The sequence below is a fragment of the Peromyscus californicus genome, unplaced genomic scaffold (genome assembly GCF_007827085.1).
Source record: "Peromyscus californicus insignis strain IS unplaced genomic scaffold, ASM782708v3 Scaffold_6__1_contigs__length_162567912, whole genome shotgun sequence".
In the NCBI taxonomy this organism is placed as follows: domain Eukaryota; kingdom Metazoa; phylum Chordata; class Mammalia; order Rodentia; family Cricetidae; genus Peromyscus; species Peromyscus californicus.
In genome coordinates, this window is record NW_026294584.1 from 503,947 (window position 1) to 522,702 (window position 18,756).

The 18,756-nt window shown below is 41.8% G+C and overlaps 1 protein-coding gene across 2 annotated transcripts in view; it reads left to right on the forward strand.

Annotated features, from left to right (window-relative positions):
* Positions 1-9,971, forward strand: part of Pus7 (pseudouridine synthase 7) — a 47,210-nt gene extending 37,239 nt beyond the window's left edge. For both annotated transcript variants that reach the window (XM_052720325.1, XM_052720326.1), the window contains 5 exons: positions 357-483; positions 1,853-1,954; positions 6,969-7,098; positions 8,282-8,373; positions 8,895-9,971. In XM_052720325.1, coding sequence (XP_052576285.1) covers positions 357-483; positions 1,853-1,954; positions 6,969-7,098; positions 8,282-8,373; positions 8,895-9,031 — 588 coding nt within the window. In that variant the 3' untranslated portion in view covers positions 9,032-9,971. The remainder of the gene's footprint in view (positions 1-356; positions 484-1,852; positions 1,955-6,968; positions 7,099-8,281; positions 8,374-8,894) is intronic.
* Positions 9,972-18,756: the final 8,785 nt, after the last annotated feature.

Consider the following 18,756-nt stretch of genomic DNA (forward strand, 5'->3'; position numbering starts at 1 on the left):
GTGCCTTTGCCTGCTGAGCCGTTGGTCTGACCCCCATCGTCCAGTCATTTCTCGGTCATCATCTTCATTGGAGCTTTAAACTACCTAAGGAAGAGAGTTCAACAGGAAGTAGCTAAGTAGTTGCCTGTTAGTGTGTTTTTAATCAAGGACACCATATTGGCAAGCATAGTCTATGTGTGTGTATAATACAGGACACTTTGAAGTACCTTCCTACCGAGCTGCATCCCAGCCCCACAATCAGATTTGAAGTCTGAGTTTCTTGTGTTAGGATTACCATTAAATGAGCAAAATATCTGGGAAAATGGCACTTTAAATGTTCAGAATTGTTTCTTTACCTACTTCTCCCTTCTCTGCAGATACCAAGAAATAATCGCTTAATGTATATCCATAGTTATCAAAGCTATGTGTGGAATAACATGGTGAGCAAAAGGATAGAAGACTACGGGCTGAAACCTGTCCCAGGGGACCTTGTTCTCAAAGGAGGTAAAATGGTCATTGTCATTCAGCCAGATTAGGACTCAGATATTTTATAGCAGTGTTTTAGAAATCCAGCATGGCTACTAGTTAAGAAAGAGATGTGTAGTAAGTGGGAGATGGAAAGGCCACATGAACTCAGGCTGATAGTTTTTATCACCAATAAAAAAAAAGTATGTGTTTTGGGTAAGCAGCTAAGTCTGGGCCTCCATTCTGGGCCTCCAGCTAGTGTAGCAGAATAAACTGTGGGCCAGTATTGGCTAAAAGTCCTTTACAATTGTTAATATGGGTCTTCAAAATATCTATATTTATGGATGTGTCTCAGCGTTTCATTGTGTCATCAGGCAGTTTTAAAGAGATTCTTCAGGAGAGCACCAGACCAGAGCTGACTTTACTGAACATAATCAAATGGTCTGAAACGTTAGCGTAAGAAATGTTAATGTGGGTCTAAAGCTATGACTCAGTTGTAAAGAGCACTAGCTGTTCTTCCAGAGGAGCCAGGTTCGATCCCCAGCACTTACATGGTGGCTCACAACTGTCTATAACTGCATTTCCAGGGGATCCAACACCCTTTTCTGGCCTCTGGGGATACTGCCCACACATGGTGCACAGACATACATGCAGGCAAAACATCCATACACACAAAATAATAAAATAATTTTAAAATAAAGAAATGCTAATATTCTGTCCTATGAAATGTTTACTGTGTTTCCAGTCTTACACTAGACACTTTGCCTGCATTGCTCTGTTGCAGTACTACTGGTAAGTATTCTGGTTTGTGCAAGATTTAGCACCTGCTCAGGGTTCCAGCTAATTAGAAAAGGAGGGATTCTAAGATTCCTGGGCCTTTGCACCTGGACATCTTGTTCTTTCAACTCACTGAGAAATATAAAATCTTACGAGCCTGAATTCATGACAATGCTTTTTCTTTTTTTCTTTTTTTTTTTTTTAAGATTTATTTATTTATTATTTATACAGCATGTATGACTGCAGGCCAGAAGAGGGCACCAGATCTCATTACAGATGGTTATGAGCCACCATGTGGTTGCTGGGAATTGAACTCAGGACCTCTGGAAGAACAGTCAGTGCTCTTAACCTCTGAGCCATCTCTCCAGCCCCTTCTTTTTTTTTTTTTTTTTTTTTTTTTTTAGTAACTTACTTATTTTTATTTTATGTGCATTGGTGTTCTGCCTGTATGCATGTCTGTGTGAGGGTGTCAGATCTTGTAGTTACAGACAGTTGTTAGCTGCCATGTGGGTACTGGGAACTGAACTCATGACCTCTGGAAGAGCAGTCAATGCTCTTTACCGCTGAGCCATCTCTCCAGTCCCCAACAATGCTTTTTCTTAACCTGATATTTACTTGTGGGATTTTGCAGCCACAGCCACCTACATTGAGGAAGAGGATGTTAATAATTACTCCATTCATGATGTGGTGATGCCCCTGCCTGGTTTTGATGTTATCTACCCCAAACATAAAAGTAAGTTCCATGTTTGAGCCAACTGTTTAAAACAAGTGTAACATGATTAAGCTGTCAGTAGCCAAGAATGAAGCAGGGGAAAATCAGTATTTGAAACATAATCTTAAAGCTTTCTTTAATAGAGATTTAGCCTTCAAAAACCTATAAACAGCCGAGTGTGATGGCTAATCCCAGCAGAGGCTGACAGATCTATGTGAGTTCAAGTCTAGCCTGGTCTATAAGCAAGTTCCCAAGCCACCAGGGCTACATAGAGAGCCCTATATAAAAGTTTATATGTGTGTATAACAAATATATTAAAATAAATTTATTAAAAATAAATATTAGTATATCATATATACTTTAATTATTTATGTAATGTATATATTATATGTATGTGCACACACATATAATATATGCATATATACACATTACATACACACACACACACACACACACACACACACACACACACACACACACACACACATGATGGTCTCCTGGAAAGGAATGTATTCAGGAGGATAAATTAAATTAGAAGCTATCCCACTGTAGTGTTATGGACTGTGATCATTGGAGGGTTGCCTCAGCCTATAAGCTGGATGGCAAACTGAGAAAAGGAAATTAGAATCCTCTGCATTACTTCCCATTCTCCAGACTTTTTGTCATTATTTCTGAATGGTTTTGAGCAGTTTCAAAGAACTGACCCAACACTTAGCCAGCACTGGCCTGTGGATAGTATTTTTCTGTTAAAATCGTTTTTCATGGTTAAAGGGCCAGAGTTCTACATACTAATATTACATTCCTTGAATTTGTTTAAGTTAGAAAATGATTAGGAGCTGGGTGGTGGTGGTGCGAGTCTATAATCCCAGCACTTGGGAGGCAGAGTCAGACAAATCTCTGAATTCCAGGACAGCCAAGGCTGTTACACAGAGAAACCCTGTCTCAAAGAACCAAAAAGAAAAGAAAAGAAAATGATTAGGAAGCCAAGCAGTGGTGATGAATCCCTTTAGTCCCCACACTCTAGAACCAGAGGCAGGCAGATCTCTATGAGTTCAAGGCCAGCCTGGTTTACAGATTGAGAACCAGACAGCCAAGACTACACAGAGAAACGCTGTCTCAAAACAAACCAAAAAGGTTAGGACTAAAGTCCTTGGATGATTGGATACATCTTGCCAGGTTTATAGAAATCTAATAAGTCATCCACATTGCTCTTCTTCTGGTACCTATACTGGCTGACTTCATTGAAGAGAAGGGAGTAGACTGGAACAAGAGAATAAGGAAAGGTGGGCACGGAAGAGTGTAGTCTGCTTCCCTTGGCAGCAACCAAGGAGAAGTCTCAAGATGCTAAAACTGATGGTTGCCACACAGCTGCTGTGAGGGTCTGTTGATTCTGCCTTTTTCTGAGGTGTAACTTTTCCTTTTTCTTTTTGATGCAGGCCAGAGCACAAGTATGCTTTTTCTGATACTTTGGGCTTCCTTATTCTTTCTCTGAGCATCCCCCCCCCCCCCCCTTGTTTTTGCCATGTGGCTGACCTCCATGCCTGACTCATGGCATGGCTTTCTCTATTCCTCTTCTCCATCTCCCTCCTCTGGACAGCTGCTGAGATCTACAGCTTGCCTTCTTTGGAGTTTTTCTTTTAAACTCTAATAAAATTGTCCTTTTAAGAAAAAGAAAAATGCAAACCCTTGTTTTAATTAGGAACCTCCTAGAACCAGATACCATAAATAGAGATAAGAAAAGATATTTATGGGAGGCCTTGGCTCACTTGATTATAGCTATCTGCATGCTAGAGAACCAGAGAAGCCATTGTTCTATCTGTCAGTCTGGGGCTAGACATACAAGAACCTAGGGTCTGCTGGTGCAAGTCATGAAGTCCAGGAACAGGAGAAAAATAGTGTCCCAGGTCTCAGGGAAAGGGAGCTCTTTTGCCTTTTGCTCTGTTCAAGGCATGTCTGCATTAAGAGTGAGTCTTGCCCACTGAGTCCTCTGACTCACATGCCAGGCTCTTCCAGAACCACCATTACTAGCACTAGTACGGTGGCCCAGTTAATTGGTCTGATCAAAAACAAAGTCTCCTGGGTTTTCCTTTCAATAGTGGTGGGACAGGCTCAGCTGAAACGTGAGAAAAAAAAAATGGTTACCAGTTTGCCAGCCAAGTATCCTAGTTTTGTTTCTGTTCATTTGATAAAGCACCATGACCAGAAGCAACCTGGGGCGAAAAGGATGTATTTGGCTCACACAACCCCATCACACTCCATCAGTGAGGGAAATCAGGACGGGGATTCAAGTAGGAGCAGATGGAGGAAGTGGATGAAAGCTGCTATGGGCTTGCTTCCTCTGGCTTGCTCAGCTACCTTCCTTAGACAACCTAGGACCACCTGTCCAGGTACAGCACTACCCACCATGGGCTAGACCCTCCTACATCAACCAGAAATCAGGAATATGATTTCTGCAGACACCGCAGGCCAGTCTGATGGAAGCAATTCCTTAGTTGAGGTTACCTTCTCCCAGTTGACTCACTAATTTGTATCAAGTTAACAAAAACTAACTGGTACACCAAGTCAAGCTGATAGCCTCAATCAGCCATCACAGAAAGAAAAGAATGTTCCCGCTCTTCTTTCCTATTCCTCTCAGTATCTGGAACTTGACTGGTTCCAAGAAAAAGTAAATTTAGCAGAGCATTTGACAAAGCCATTCATGAAACCCTGTAGCCCTGGAAGGGACACACACTACTAGAAAAGAGTTAAGCATTTGGACCTATAACATGGGCACATCTAGTACCAAGAACTTCTTAGGGGATGAGGCTGTCTTATTTCCTTGTCCCTGTATTTCCAGCATTTTTAATGACTAACTTGAATAAAGAAATGAATTGACTATATTCCTAAATCGTCTTACATTTGTAAATAATGTAAGATGAAGTTAATGTTAGGAATAGAAAAAATAAGAAGTACCTTTCGGCATTGAATGTAAATTCTCATAGACATGCCGAGCAGTCAGATGTTCAGGCAGTAACACATGCCATTGCCATAATACTGTTGAAGCTGAAGCAGGAAGTTTTTTAATTAAAGGCTCCTGATGGGGGGGGCCATCTCACCCCCACTTTTCCATAGGGTATTCTTGAGCAGAAGCAGCAGGAAATATTAGATAGAAATATAGCTAGAGAGAGAGAAACAAACATAGACTAGCCTCGGGAGAACCTAGGTCCTTATCCATCGGGCTCTAATTGCCTCTGTCAAAGGGTTTTTAAAGGAATACCAAGGGGCTGAGCAAAAAACCTCTCCCAGGCACAGCCAAGTGCAGACCCTTCCAACCACCTGGCAACATTGCCCATGGTCACATCATCCCCTTATGCAGCTCTGCTGTGTCAGGCAAACTCAGATCTCAGATCTCACAAGGAAACTTCTGTGGGCTCCCACACCTGAGCTATATAGCAACATTCTAGAGAGATGGCCCAGTAGTCAAGAAAGATTGTTACGCTTCCAGACAACCTGAGTTCAGTTCCCACCATAGATCTGCCTGCAACTTAAGCCCCGGGGGTTCCCAGTGCCTTTTGGCCATCATAGGTATCCACACACACACATACTTACTTACACACAGGTACACATACATACATAAAATAGGTATCCACACACACACATACTTACACACAGATACACATACATACATAAAATAGGTATCCACACACACACATACTTACTTACACACAGATACACATACATACATAAAATAGGTATCCACACACACACATACTTACTTACACACAGATACACATACATAAATAAAATGAAATACATACATATAAATGAAAATTTTTTTTAATCATGAAAAGAAAAATTAGTTCGATGGTAGCTTATAAAATACAAGGGTCACAAAGGCTGTGCATGGTGGCGCACACCTTTAATTCTAACACTCAGGAAGCAGAGTTAGTATGATCACTGTGAGTTTGAGGCCAACCAGGGGTATATAGTGAGACCTTGTCTCCAAAAAGGAAAAAAAAACATTAAGAGCCAGCAAGATGGGTAACAATGCACTTGCTGTATGACACCCAAGTTTGGCGACCTGTGTTAGGTCCCTAGAACACATGTGAAGTCAGGGAAAGGACCAACTCCACAGTGTTGTCCTCTGACCTCCATATGTGCACCCTGTCTTCCACATGTGCTCAGTGCCCACTCAGCTCTGCTCGCTCGCTCTCTCTCTCTCACACACACACACACACATATACAAACACATACTGACACACAATTAATAAACTGAAAAAGTCTTTAACAAAGAAAGTATCTGGGCTGGGTGTCGTGGCCCATGGCTTCAGGGAAGCAAAGGCAGGTGGTTTTCTAAGTCTACAGAGCTAGATCCAGGACAGTCAGGACTACACAGGGAAACCCTCTCTCAAATAAATAAATAGAAAAACAACAACAAAAATAAAGTATCTGGAGTGCCTTTTGAATCCTCTTACTCCGGGGCAGATAAAACCAAAAATGTCAGAGGAGACAGAGTTGAAAGAACCAAAGTCACATGAAAGGACTTACAGCTCCAATGCTTATGGATGTATGTAAGGACAGCTAATCTACATCAACAGAGCCTGTAAGAAAACAGAACCTGTTTGCAGTGGGAGGAACTTTCTAATATTGTGGCTTGTGTAATAGTCCCCACAGATGACACATAAGGGAACATTAGAGAGCCATCTCCTGTGGGCTGAGGTAAACCAGATAGTTTCTAGGGTCTCCTGTTTTTAAACATTTAGAGTCACCATATATAAATTGTATTTAGAAACTTCATGTAAGTTTTTTGAAGTTAGCTTGGGATCTTTATGCCACAAGCCCCATAGCTGATTACAAAAATAAAGCCACAGGGTGACAGCACTGAAGCTGGAGGTCGGCACCTTTTAGGCCTGGTGGCTGAGTCGCAGAGGTGTTATAGTTAACTAACTTTATTAGGACAGTCTGACTGGACCTACATGTTATGCCATTTTTACTACAGTTCAAGTTTACGTGCTGACAGACTGCATTCCAATTAACTGTTTGTGTTTTGTATCAGTTAGTGAAGCCTACAGGGAAATGCTCACTGCAGACAATCTTGATATTGACAACATGAGACACACAATTCGAGATTACTCCTTATCAGGTGCCTATCGAAAGATCATTATTCGGCCTCAGAATGTCAGCTGGTAAGTATAGACTGAGGATACAGAAGTGGAGTATTTTATAGAACCACAAGGTTTTGCTTTGTGTGTGTGTGTGTGTTTCTGTGCTTAGAATCCAGCATGTAAGTGCTCCATAGCTGTTGACTGTCCTAATCACTGCTGTCACTACTGCCACCTGTTGGTATTTTTCAAGTGATCAAGAACTTAGTGTTGACTGCAGTCATGCAGTGAAAGTTACTTCTTTTTATATTTTGTTGGCATCCCTGACTTACTAAACAGATACACAGAAAATGAACTTTCTTACCTTTCTCTGTAAAACTTCATTTGATTCTGGAGCTAGAAAGATAACTAAGCCGGGTGGTGGTGGCGCACGTCTTTAATCCCAGCACTCGGGAGGCAGAGCCAGGCGGATCTCTGTGAGTTCGAGGCCAGCCTGGGCTACCAAGTGAGTTCCAGGAGAGGCGCAAAGCTACACAGAGAAACCCTGTCTCGAAAAACCAAAAAAAAAAAAAAAAAGAAAGATAACTAAGCAGTTAAGAGCACTGACTGCTCCTCTAGAGGACCAGGGTTCAGTTCCCAGCACCTACATGGCAGTTCTGTAACTCCAGTTCCAGGGGCTCCACACCCTCTTCTATCCACTCACACATGGTGCACAGACACACATTCAGACAAAGCACTCATACATACAAAATAAAATTAGAATTTAAAATATGTATCTATTTTAAAAGATACCTTTGATATTTTTTATTTCCTGAAGCTTTTCTAACTTTAAAATTAAATGCTGAACTAGTTGCCCATTGCCAGGAAATTCTCCTTTCTTCTTTTTTTTTCCTGGTAATGGGCATGAAGTTGGTAGAGTTGGATTTTACCTTCCATGCTCTGGGGAGCAGTTTCTCTCATAAGAAGGTGATGGCAGTGGTGCCCACTGTGGTGGGAATGTAAATGCCATGGTTACTTGCACTTCACCCATACAAAATGAAGTCCACCATGCTAGAGAAACCTTCCAGGTCATTTCCACCCTCTGATAGCATTTGTCATCTATTATAAAGTAAGGGAAAAGCAGTTGTTATGCATAAAATCTGGCCTGTTCTATTCTGGGGGAGGCTTACTAGTCAAACTATGTTTTTCTTGCTCCACAAATGGGGATAAAGAGCTTTGTGCCATTTGTGAATGTTCACGTTCATGCTTATCTTTATGTATTTTGAAGGGAAGTCGTTGCATATAATGATCCTAAAATTCCACTTTTCAACACGGATGTGGACAATCTAGAAGGAAAACCACCACCAATTTTTGCTTCTGGTAAATGAGCATGATGTGAAGAGTTTTTCGTGTGTGTGTGTGTGTGTGTGTGTGTGTGTGTGTGTGTGTGTGTGTGTGTGTGTGTGAGAGAGAGAGAGAGAGAGAGAGAGAGAGAGAGAGAGAGAGAGAGAGAGAGAGAGAGAGAGAGAGAGAGAGATGGGGGGGCGAGACAGAGACAGAGAGAGAACCCGAGAACTTGTGGGAGCCGGTGCTCTTCACTGGACTGAAGAGATCAGATGAGTCCCAGGGATCAAATTCAAGTCATCAGGCTCAGTGGCAGGTACTTTACTTGATGAGCCATCTTTCCAGCCCTACCTGCTCTGTTATCCTGAATAAAGTTGCCACATACATCCAGCTGGTTTATACACTCATGTGCTCTCATTTCCATGGTCTCATCCTCTGAGGACCCTTGGGGAGTAGAATCCTAAGGAAAGGGTATAGCTTTGGGGGAGTCTTGGGATCTCTGGTCAGCCGGCAGCCACTTTCAGTCTTTGACCACGCACTTCTTTCTTGCCTGGTAGAAGGCAAATATAGGGCTCTGAAGATGGACTTTTCTCTTCCTCCATCTACTTACGCCACCATGGCCATTCGAGAAGTGCTAAAAATGGACACCAGCATCAAGAAGCAGACCCAGCTGAATACAAACTGGCTGCGATGAGTAGTGCATTCTTCAGAGAGGAGACACAGACAAGTACCCGCTCGATGACCTCCTGTTCTTTTCTTTTTTAATTGCTGACTCATATTTGATTTTTAAAACTTTTATAGTAAAAGATTATTTGTATTTTTTAAAGTTTTTATCAGCTTAAAGAAATTTACAATGTTTGTACACATATACAAATCCTGAGGATCCTAATTATAGCTCAGAAGATATAAATTGGTCAGGATATACTTTAGGTGCTTAAATCTTAGTACAGCATCAGCTTTTTGGCTTTATAATAATAAAGGGGACTTTGGTTTAAAGGAGCAGTTTTAGGCTTTGCTGCGCTCCTGAAGTACAAACACCGGGAATTTTTATAAGTCCATGATGGGAATACACAGTGATTCGTCTCAAGAGCAAATGCAGCAAACAGATCTTGACTATGGAAATTAGAGTACATACTTAACACACTGTACTCATGTTGGTTCAAAGGTTTATAAACACAACATGGTTTTCATGGTGCAGCTGTGTGTTGGATTCAAGTAAGCAGTTATAGATGTCTTAGCTTGCAGTGGCTTTCCTGTTTATAGTATCAGCGTCTTTCAGGTGAACTTTTCCTTGATATAAGTACATAGTTTTTATTGGTAAAGGTCTAATTTTGCTCTAGGTGCCTTTTACTTTCAGGACTCTTTCCACTGGACTCAAAAGTAAACAGTGATCAAAAAGAAAATGTGGAAAACTTACAAGGGCTCCTTCTATGCTAACCTGTCACCAGCTGCTCAAGCATTTCCATCATGGGCGCCGCAAAAAAAACTTTCTCTGAAAGGATGGATATGCCTTTCCCAAGTTGTGTAACATGACTCTACTAATTTTATTTTCTATTATTTCTAGAAACAAATATTTTTAAGAACTCCTTTCTACTAATTATGTAAATAAATCAAATAAATATTCTAAAACTGAATGCATGTAAAAATCTTGTCCCTCATTAAAGGAAAGCAAGGCACTCAGTGAGTGAAGGGTCCTTGGCAGAGGTGACATAGAAGTGTCTTGATACAGTATGCAATGTGAGAATCATGTGAAATTGTATCCACTGGGGTGACTGATGATATGGCCTGGGTTCATAGTTATCCAGTCCACAGTATCACTCCATGGCCTCCTGGTGTGCTTTCTGGAATGTAAAGAAATGCTTAGAGCAGAGCATGAATGGCATGTGTCCTGGATCTGGCCCTGAAAGCACAAGTGAGAACCAATAATGCATTTAACTCTTTCTTTGTACTGGCCTGTGTCACTGCTAAGACTGCAAATGAGTGAGAAACAGAACTAGTAACAGTTACTTATGAGAAGACTTAGTCTCCTGTTGGAAGTGTATGCAGTACTACATGTAAATTGACATTTAAACAAAGAAGCTCAGCTTACAGTCCTCATCTGGGAAATACTTTGAGCCCTCCCTGTGTGAGGAGTTGATTTTCCTGGTCACATCAGCCAATTTCACCAATTTGTATATGTCACTTTGTCTTTTTAAAATTACATTTTATTGTATGTATACACATAATTTTTTATTACACTTTATTTATTGTCTCTCTGTGTGTGCCTATTTGTGTGTTCTTGTACACATCTCACAGCACACATGTGGATGTCAGAGAATAATTGCAGGAGTTGGTTATCTCCTTCCATCATGTGAGTCTCAGGTCATCAGTCTTGGCACCAGGCACCTTTACCACTGAGCCACCTCACTGGCTCCCTGTATAGGTATCATTTTAAACATCAACAGAAACAGTAATGATTTGAGGCAGGTTCTTCAAGCTATTTTGGGACTCGAGAACATAATGTTTAGCTCTAGAGATTTGATGTGAAATAAGCCATCACCTTAGCATGGAAGTCAGGACACTTCCCTCGATGTTAACAGTAGGAAAAGGATTCTCTGAAGCAAATTTACAAACTGGAACCATTTCCTAATGCAAAAGTAAGGTAAATAAAGCTGAGTGTGGTGGCACACCTGTTGGCCAGCACTGGGGAGGCCGAGGCCAAGTTTACACTTGAGAACTGCGTAAGTGTGTTTCAAAGAGGCAGGACTTGGTGGCTCTCGCCTTTAATCCCAGCACTCTAGGCAGAGACAGGCAGAACTCAGTGAGTTAGAGGCCAGCAAGTTCCAGGCCAGCCAGGGCTACATAGGGAGAGTCTCTCACAAAGAAAAGAAAATGGCAATTTTTATTTGGTCAATCTTAGAGGTTTGGTTTGGTTTGGTTTTCAAATAAACAAATTCTAGCCAAGGTTACCCTGGAAGTCACTATTAGCCAAGTCTGACCTTAAACTCAACAATCCTAGCCAGATTTCCCAAGCACTAAGATTACAGGCATGAAAAAAAAAAAAAAATTACAGGCATGAGCTACCTACCATGCCTGGCTCCTATGAAATGTTTTATTCATAGTTTCATATTACAGACAACTATAGTATAGTAGTTGCCATTACTAAACACAAACAGGAAACAAAACATCTGGTTCTAGCCGGGCAGTGGTGGCGCACGCCTTTAATCCCAGCACTCGGGAGGCAGAGCCAGGCGGATCTCTGTGAGTTTGAAGCCAGCCTGGGCTACCAAATGAGTTCCAGGAGAGGCGCAAAGCTACACAGAGAAACCCTGTCTCGAAAAACAAAAAAAAAAACACATCTGGTTCTTACTTCTCTGAGGCTCAGGGAACATTATAGAAGAGAGACAGAAAGAATCAGAACCAGAGGATGAGGGAGAAGGTCTTCGAAATGCTATCTTCTGGAAATGGCATGGCCATTACAACCATCAATCACAGCAGCTGTATCTGTCAAGAGCCAATCATACAATGAGAAAAGGACTCGGGAGGAAGTGGAAGGGTGACCAGAGATTGGTCTATGGGGTAGTGAGAGTAATTGATGCATTTTATATGTGTAGCAAATTGTCAAAGAGCAAATTTAATTCAAGTGTTTTAAAACTGGTTGATTACCATTACTCTAATGTTAAAAAAAAAAAAAGAATCCTAGCAGATGTGGTGAGAATATTTGTATTCCATGTACTCGGAGATTAAGGCAAGAGATTGCTTAATTCCAGGAGTTTGGAACCAGCCCAGGTAAAATAGTGAGCAAAACCCCAGCTCAAAAAAAAAAAAAAAAAAAAAGTACCTGGTTGATTCCTAAATCAACCAATAAGTTGGCATCAGCTGCAATAGTACATGTAGTATTTATATTGGAATAGATTGTGTGGCCAATTTGAATGAAAAGGAGCCTGTATGTAGAAACTAAACAAAGTAAGTTTTCCAAGTGCTACACATAAATGTGATCTGGGTGTCAGGCTATGCTGGTTTGGGGTTTTGTTTTGTCTTGGTATTTTGAAACAGGGTCTCACTAACCTGTGTCCTAGGCTGTTCTTAAACACAGTTTCCTCCTGCCATAACTTTGCAAGTGCTAGAATAACAGGTGTTTACCACCATGCCTGATTGTGTATGTGCTTTTTATTTATTTTTCTGAGACAGGATATTACTCGAAAACCTTGTTACACTGGAACTCATCTCAGTCCTCCTGCACTCCCTCACAAGTATTGGGATTATAGGCATGTGTTGCCACACCCAGATTTAGTATGTGCTTTTTTGAAACATGAAAATTAGTTAAGAGAGAGCTGAGGATGTTGCTCAGGTGTAGGGGTCTTGATAACATGCAAGAAGAAAAGCCCCAGGTTCCATTCCCACCACCACTTAAAACCGGGTAGTATAGGGTAGAGGCAGGCAGATCAGAAGTTCAAACTTATCTTAGGCTATGTAGTGAGTTCTAAGCCAGCCCAAGCTAGATGAGACCTTGTCTCAAATGAAAATAAAACAGGTCAGGAAAGTGAACCATTTCTTGTTTCAGACATCAGAAGTGAGAGGCAAGCAGAGGAGCTCCCAAGCTGTGGGGCTGGCAAGGTAAGGCACTTACCGCCAAAATGGATAACATGAGTTCCATCCCCAGAACCCACATGGTAGAAGGCAAGAACTGCCCTCCATAAGTTGTCCTCCCACCTACACACACACACACACACACACACACACACACACACACACACACACACACACTGTGTTGCTAATTAATGTAAAAGCTGTAAGGGAAAGAGAATTTGCTTACATAGTGAAGGATAACAAAGCTTTTTTCTTTATTCAGTGAAATTGCCTTTCTCATTTCATGGTGCTACATTCCCATAGGATAGAAGTTTTTGGTTTGTGATTATTAACACTTTGGAAAATCTAATAAGGGAAAATTATAGACACTGCCTCCAGAGAAGAGAGAGTTATACATTGACATTTTTGCAAACTTTCATATAATTTCAGGCTTTAGTGCATTTGGATCCCCTGCTCTAGGTGGCTGCTTTCCAGATTTTCAATCTTAAAGTGCAGATTATTTCCTACAGTCTGGGATGTCTGGCTAGAACTTGAGATTGCATTTCTAACCAACTCTCAGTGGTGTCTGTGCTGCTAGTCTGCACACACCTGAAGTAATGGGCTTGAGACAAACTGGCCAGCATAGTGGCCACTGCCCATATGTAGTTCAACCTGAGCTTACTGAAATGGAACCTTAGTTCCTCAGTCCCATCAGCTACAATTCACCCCTTCACAATCAGATATGTAAGCAGTGACTTCATGTTGGATAGCAGTGCCCTAGTTAACAAATCATTTGGCTGAGACACATAGACTCAGGGTAGGTCTTACCTGATGACTAAAGGCAAGTACATTGAGTTCCTGTACAGCACTGTGCAAGTGAGATTCAATTGTAATTAGATCCTAGGGCTCAGAATTTCCCACTTGAAATAGATATTACTCAAATCCGAGCACTCAGGAGGCAGAGGCCGGTGGATCTCTTGAGTTCAATGCCAGCCTGGTCTACAAAGTGAGTTTCAGGACAGCCAGGGCTATTAAACAGAGAAACTCTGTCTCAAAACTAAAAGAGAGAGAGAGAGAGAGAGAGAGAGAGAGAGAGAGAGAGAGAGAGAGAGAGAGAGAGAGAGAGAGAGAGATCGAGCGAGCGAGCGAGCGAGCGAGCGAGCGAGCGAGCTCACTTTAGGAGTCTTCCTTAAACTCACTTTGCTTCCATGCTGCTTTTCTGTCTTCCTCTGGGATCACCTCTTATCCCTTCTGTCCACCCTTACTTATCCACTTATCTACTAGATAACCAACATCCACAGGTTTAGTCAAAACAGGCTTAAAGCTGTGTCACTTCACTTTGTACTGAAAATGTATTCTCCAGAAAGACTTAACTATTGAAATTAAGAACTTCCTCCCTAGCCAGGCATAGTGGAGGCAGAGGTAGTTGCAGGCCAGCCTTGTCTATATAGTACATTCTAGGACAGCCACAGCCAGGGCTACATTGAAAGACCCTGTCTCAAAAACAAAAAACTTCCTCTTTCACTGTAGTTAGAAGCTGTGAGAATGTCTAGACTCTAGATCAGTGGTTCTCAACCTTCCTAATGCTGCATCCCTTTCATATAGTTCCTCATGTTGTGACCACACCCAACCATAAAATTACTTTCATTGCTACTTCAGAACTGTAATTTTGCTGTTATGAATCACAATATAAATATCTGATATTTCTGATGGTCTTATGTGACCACTGTGAAAGATTCTTCTGACCCACAAGGGGGTCAAGACCTACAGGTTGAGAATGCTGCTTAGAGGGCCCCTACTGTGGTGGTGTCTTGGGAGAGTGCAATGCTGACTTTGTGTTGTGATTTTTCCACCTGTGCTAAAAACCCCTGAAAACTCACCTGTATGTAAAAAGAGGACAGAAGAAATTGATTCCTGGTATGCATTTACTTCCTGGTATGCATTTACTGGCCCCATCAGAAGCATGTTTCTTCAGACCAGCTATCCCCAAGAGAAATGTAATGTGAACCATATGCAGTACTATCCACAGGGCTATATTTCATGACTCCAAATAGGTACATGAAGCTTTGGATGGCAGTGACCTTAGATACTGTGGTGTTTGTTTGTTTGTTTGTTTGTTTGTTTTTCTTTTCCAAACATAAGGCCACAGTTAGATTAGAAATAAGAAAATGGACCAGGCGGTGGTGGCACACGCCTTTAATCCCAGCACTTGGGAGGTAGAGGCAGGTGGATCTCTCTGAGTTTGAGGACAGACTGTTCTACAAAGCAAGTTTCAGGACACCCAGAGCTACACAGAGAAACTCTGTCTCGAGAAAAAGAAAAAAATAATAAGAAAATGGAACAATTTTAATAATATTACAAGATTTGGATGAATATATTCTTTCCTCCCACAGTGTCTTACTGCATGAACTGAACTTTCAGATAATGGTTGACTACAAATAACTGAAACTGGCACCCAAAGCCAAAGAAGTGGGGCTGTGTACCTGAGAATTTTCCAGTAACCACATGAAAAGTGAAATTAATTGCATGTAATTTACTCAATATATCCAAAATGTCATTTTAACTCGTAACATTTTACATTGTCTTTTTTCTTGTTTTTGTGCTAAGTACTCAAAATCTAGTTATGGTTAAAGTGCATGCTGGGGTGGGGAAACAATTCAGTGAATAAAGGGCTGACTATGCCGAGTGAGGCCTGGAGTTCAGGTCCCCAGAACACATGTAAAAGCCAGACAGTTGTGGCAGCTGCATATAATCCTAGCACTCGGGGAGACAGACAGGATTCCAAGGCAAGCTGGGCAACTAGATTAGTCAGTCCTGGTGAGCCCCAGGTTCAGCAAGAGCAACTGATGAAAACACCTAACGTGGACTTTGGCTTCCAGTCACACATGTTGCACCTACCCTCATGTAAACACAGACACATGCAAGACAAACAACAAAACAATAGATCTTAATTTGGGCTCGCCATATTTCCAGTGCTCATTAGCACATTTGGCTAATGGCTGCCATATTTGCTTAGCAACTCAGATCACTTGTTCTTTGTCACGTCATCAGTGTAAAGGTAAATTATCTTGGGTATTAAAGTTTAATTTGAGATCTGGAGAGATAGCACAGTGGTTAAGAGCACTGACTGCTCTTCCAGAGGATCTAGGTTCAATTTCCAGCACTCACACAGCAGCTCACAACTGTCTAACTACAGTTCCAGGGGATCCAACACCCTCACACAGACATACATGCAGGCAAAACACCAATGCACATAAAATATAAATAAATCATTAAAAAATAAAGTTTAATTTGTAAAACTTAGAATGTATAGGTTGGAAGTAAGGTTTGGTAAATGTGAGGCTATTTGTCGGGTTTTGTTTGTTTTGTTTTAAACCTGGGTCTCACTATGTAGGCCCTAGTGTCTGGAACACACACTGTAGACCAGGCTAGCCTCAAACTCAAAAGAACTACCTTCTCTGTTTTCTGAGTGCTTGAGGTTACAGGTTTGAGCCACCACACCAGGCCTAAAACTTTTTAAACAATTTGGGGGGCGGGGGGAGAGTGTAGGTGTAAACATGTGTATGGGTGTGGAGGGCAAAGAACTTTTGGGAGTCAGTTCTCTCCTTCAGTTGTGTAGGACTCGGGGATCAAACCCTGGTTATAAGGCTTGGCATCAAGGGCCCTTGCCCACTGAGCCATGAATGTGATTTCTTTAATCTGTGTACACATTCATTTATGTATGATGTGTGTGTTCACATTTGTGTGTGTGTGAATGATGACTTGTGTGGAGGTCAGAGGACAACCTTGGGAGTTGGTGATCACCTTCTACTGGTTTTGCTGCTATGTATCACAGGCTAGCAGGTCCATAAGCTTCCAGGGTCCAAGTTTGAAATTTATTCAGATAGGGGTTGTCTTGCACCATATGCCTCATCCAGGTTTATGAGTGAGCATTGCACTCCTGCCCCCTCCCGCTCTTGCTGTCTATCTGCGTTTCCCAACATCATCATCATCATCACCATCATCATTATCATAATATCTCCGGCCCCACCTCCACCCCCGCCCTTGTTCCCTGCTCATCTGCTTGCCAGCTTTTCATGTGTTCTCTTAGTGACATTCCTTTGGCAGGGCCCACCAAAGGGATGCCCACTTTGATTTTGCCTGTTCTGTCTGCTTTCCCACATTACCATGTTGTAATTCCACCTGCCCGCTCCACCTGTACCAAATCCCTTCTCCTTGTTTGTTCCTGCCTGCCCTCCAGAAAATCTCTTCTTCCAAATCCTCTACTCACTGTTCCCACTCGATCATCCAGGCTTTCTTTCAATCTGGGCAGCCCAGCCATTTTAGGATTTTTAAGTTGATCATCTGACACGGTTTCCCAGGAAAAGTTTTGTTCATCTTTCTGTTAAAAAGTCCCGTCTATTTCATGTGATGGATGAAAATGTATGGATGATAATGTGGCCACTGCATGCTTGCTTTTACCTGGTCTTGGATGCCTGGGTCTTCATATTCTGTGTCTTGGCTCAGCTGTTACTACAACTAGCAGACTTAGCTCAGAATGTGATGACAAAGAAGGTTGTTTTATGCTGTTCTACCTTGTTACAAAGAAAAACAGCAAAGAAATTGGGTAGGGTTAAAAATCTGTAACAAAAGTTAACTAAAAACTGGTAACTCCAAATTTAAACTGCTTTAGAAAACAACCATGTGGGCAGCCACCATTAGGAACAACACGTGGTCTGTCATTACCTAATAACGTGTGGGCAGTCACCATTTATGTAAGAGGGAGGTCATGTGACTTCACTGCCATCTTAGATAGAGGTGACCACGTGGAGATGGGTCCACCAGGAGACATTAGGTCTCCAAGTTATTTTGGATTCGGATAGATTTCTGTGTGATAATTCCTGTCCTATCCTAAAAACAAGGTTTATGGAAGATAGGATTTAAAGCAATGCTGGTTTGCTGATGTATTAAAGCTGCGCCTCCATGCATTCGTGTACAGGGATGTATCTTGCTGGCAGTCAGATTTTATAGCATAAGGATATTCCCTTAGTATTGATTTTGAAAACATTAAATTGTTTGCAGTGTTAAAACTTGGTTTTGCCTTATGATTGTATCTTAGGCCCACAGCTGAAAACTAGAGACTGAAATATTCCCTCGAATCTTCTTGCTTTTACTGACATTGGTAAGCTGCAGCTAACTGGGTAAACTAAGTCAGGCCTAAAAAACATTTGTCTAACTCAGATATACCTAACAGATACTCTGATCCTCAAATGCTTCAGGGATCTGAGAATATGGCATTTTAATAAAAATGGAGACATGCCAGTACCTGTCTACATCCTGTATCTCCTCCAAGAAAGATGGAAGGTCACAGAAGAACTTCTACCTGGAAGCTTGTTTTAAATGTGGCAAAGCCAGACATGGAGCAGACAACTGCTTTACATCTCAACCTCTGCCAAGACCCTGCCCAGACTGGACAACAGGACACTGGGGGATCGATTGCCCCACTTTGCCAAAATAAGGTAGGTTGCTCTCCCCAAATTCCTACCCCACAGGAACGTCTGTCAGATCTTCTGGACTTGGCAGCTGAAGACATTGGGACTTCTGTCCCCTAATGACCATGGAGAAACCTGGGACTGCCTGGGTAGCTGGAAAGCTGTCTCCCTTCTTACTTATCCTTCTCAGATGTGGTGGCGTTTGATGACTAGGGTACTTATAAACTGATAGAGTGCTGACTACAAACAGTTTTCAGAAGTTCTTAAATTCCTGTGGATTTCACTGGTCTCAGCTTTTAGAGACAGGTTAGCATTAGAGAGAGTATGGAAGCCTGCAGGGATATTCAACTCTGTTCCTCCCTCACTCCTTAGCCTCCCTCCCTCAGGCCTCCTTCACTAA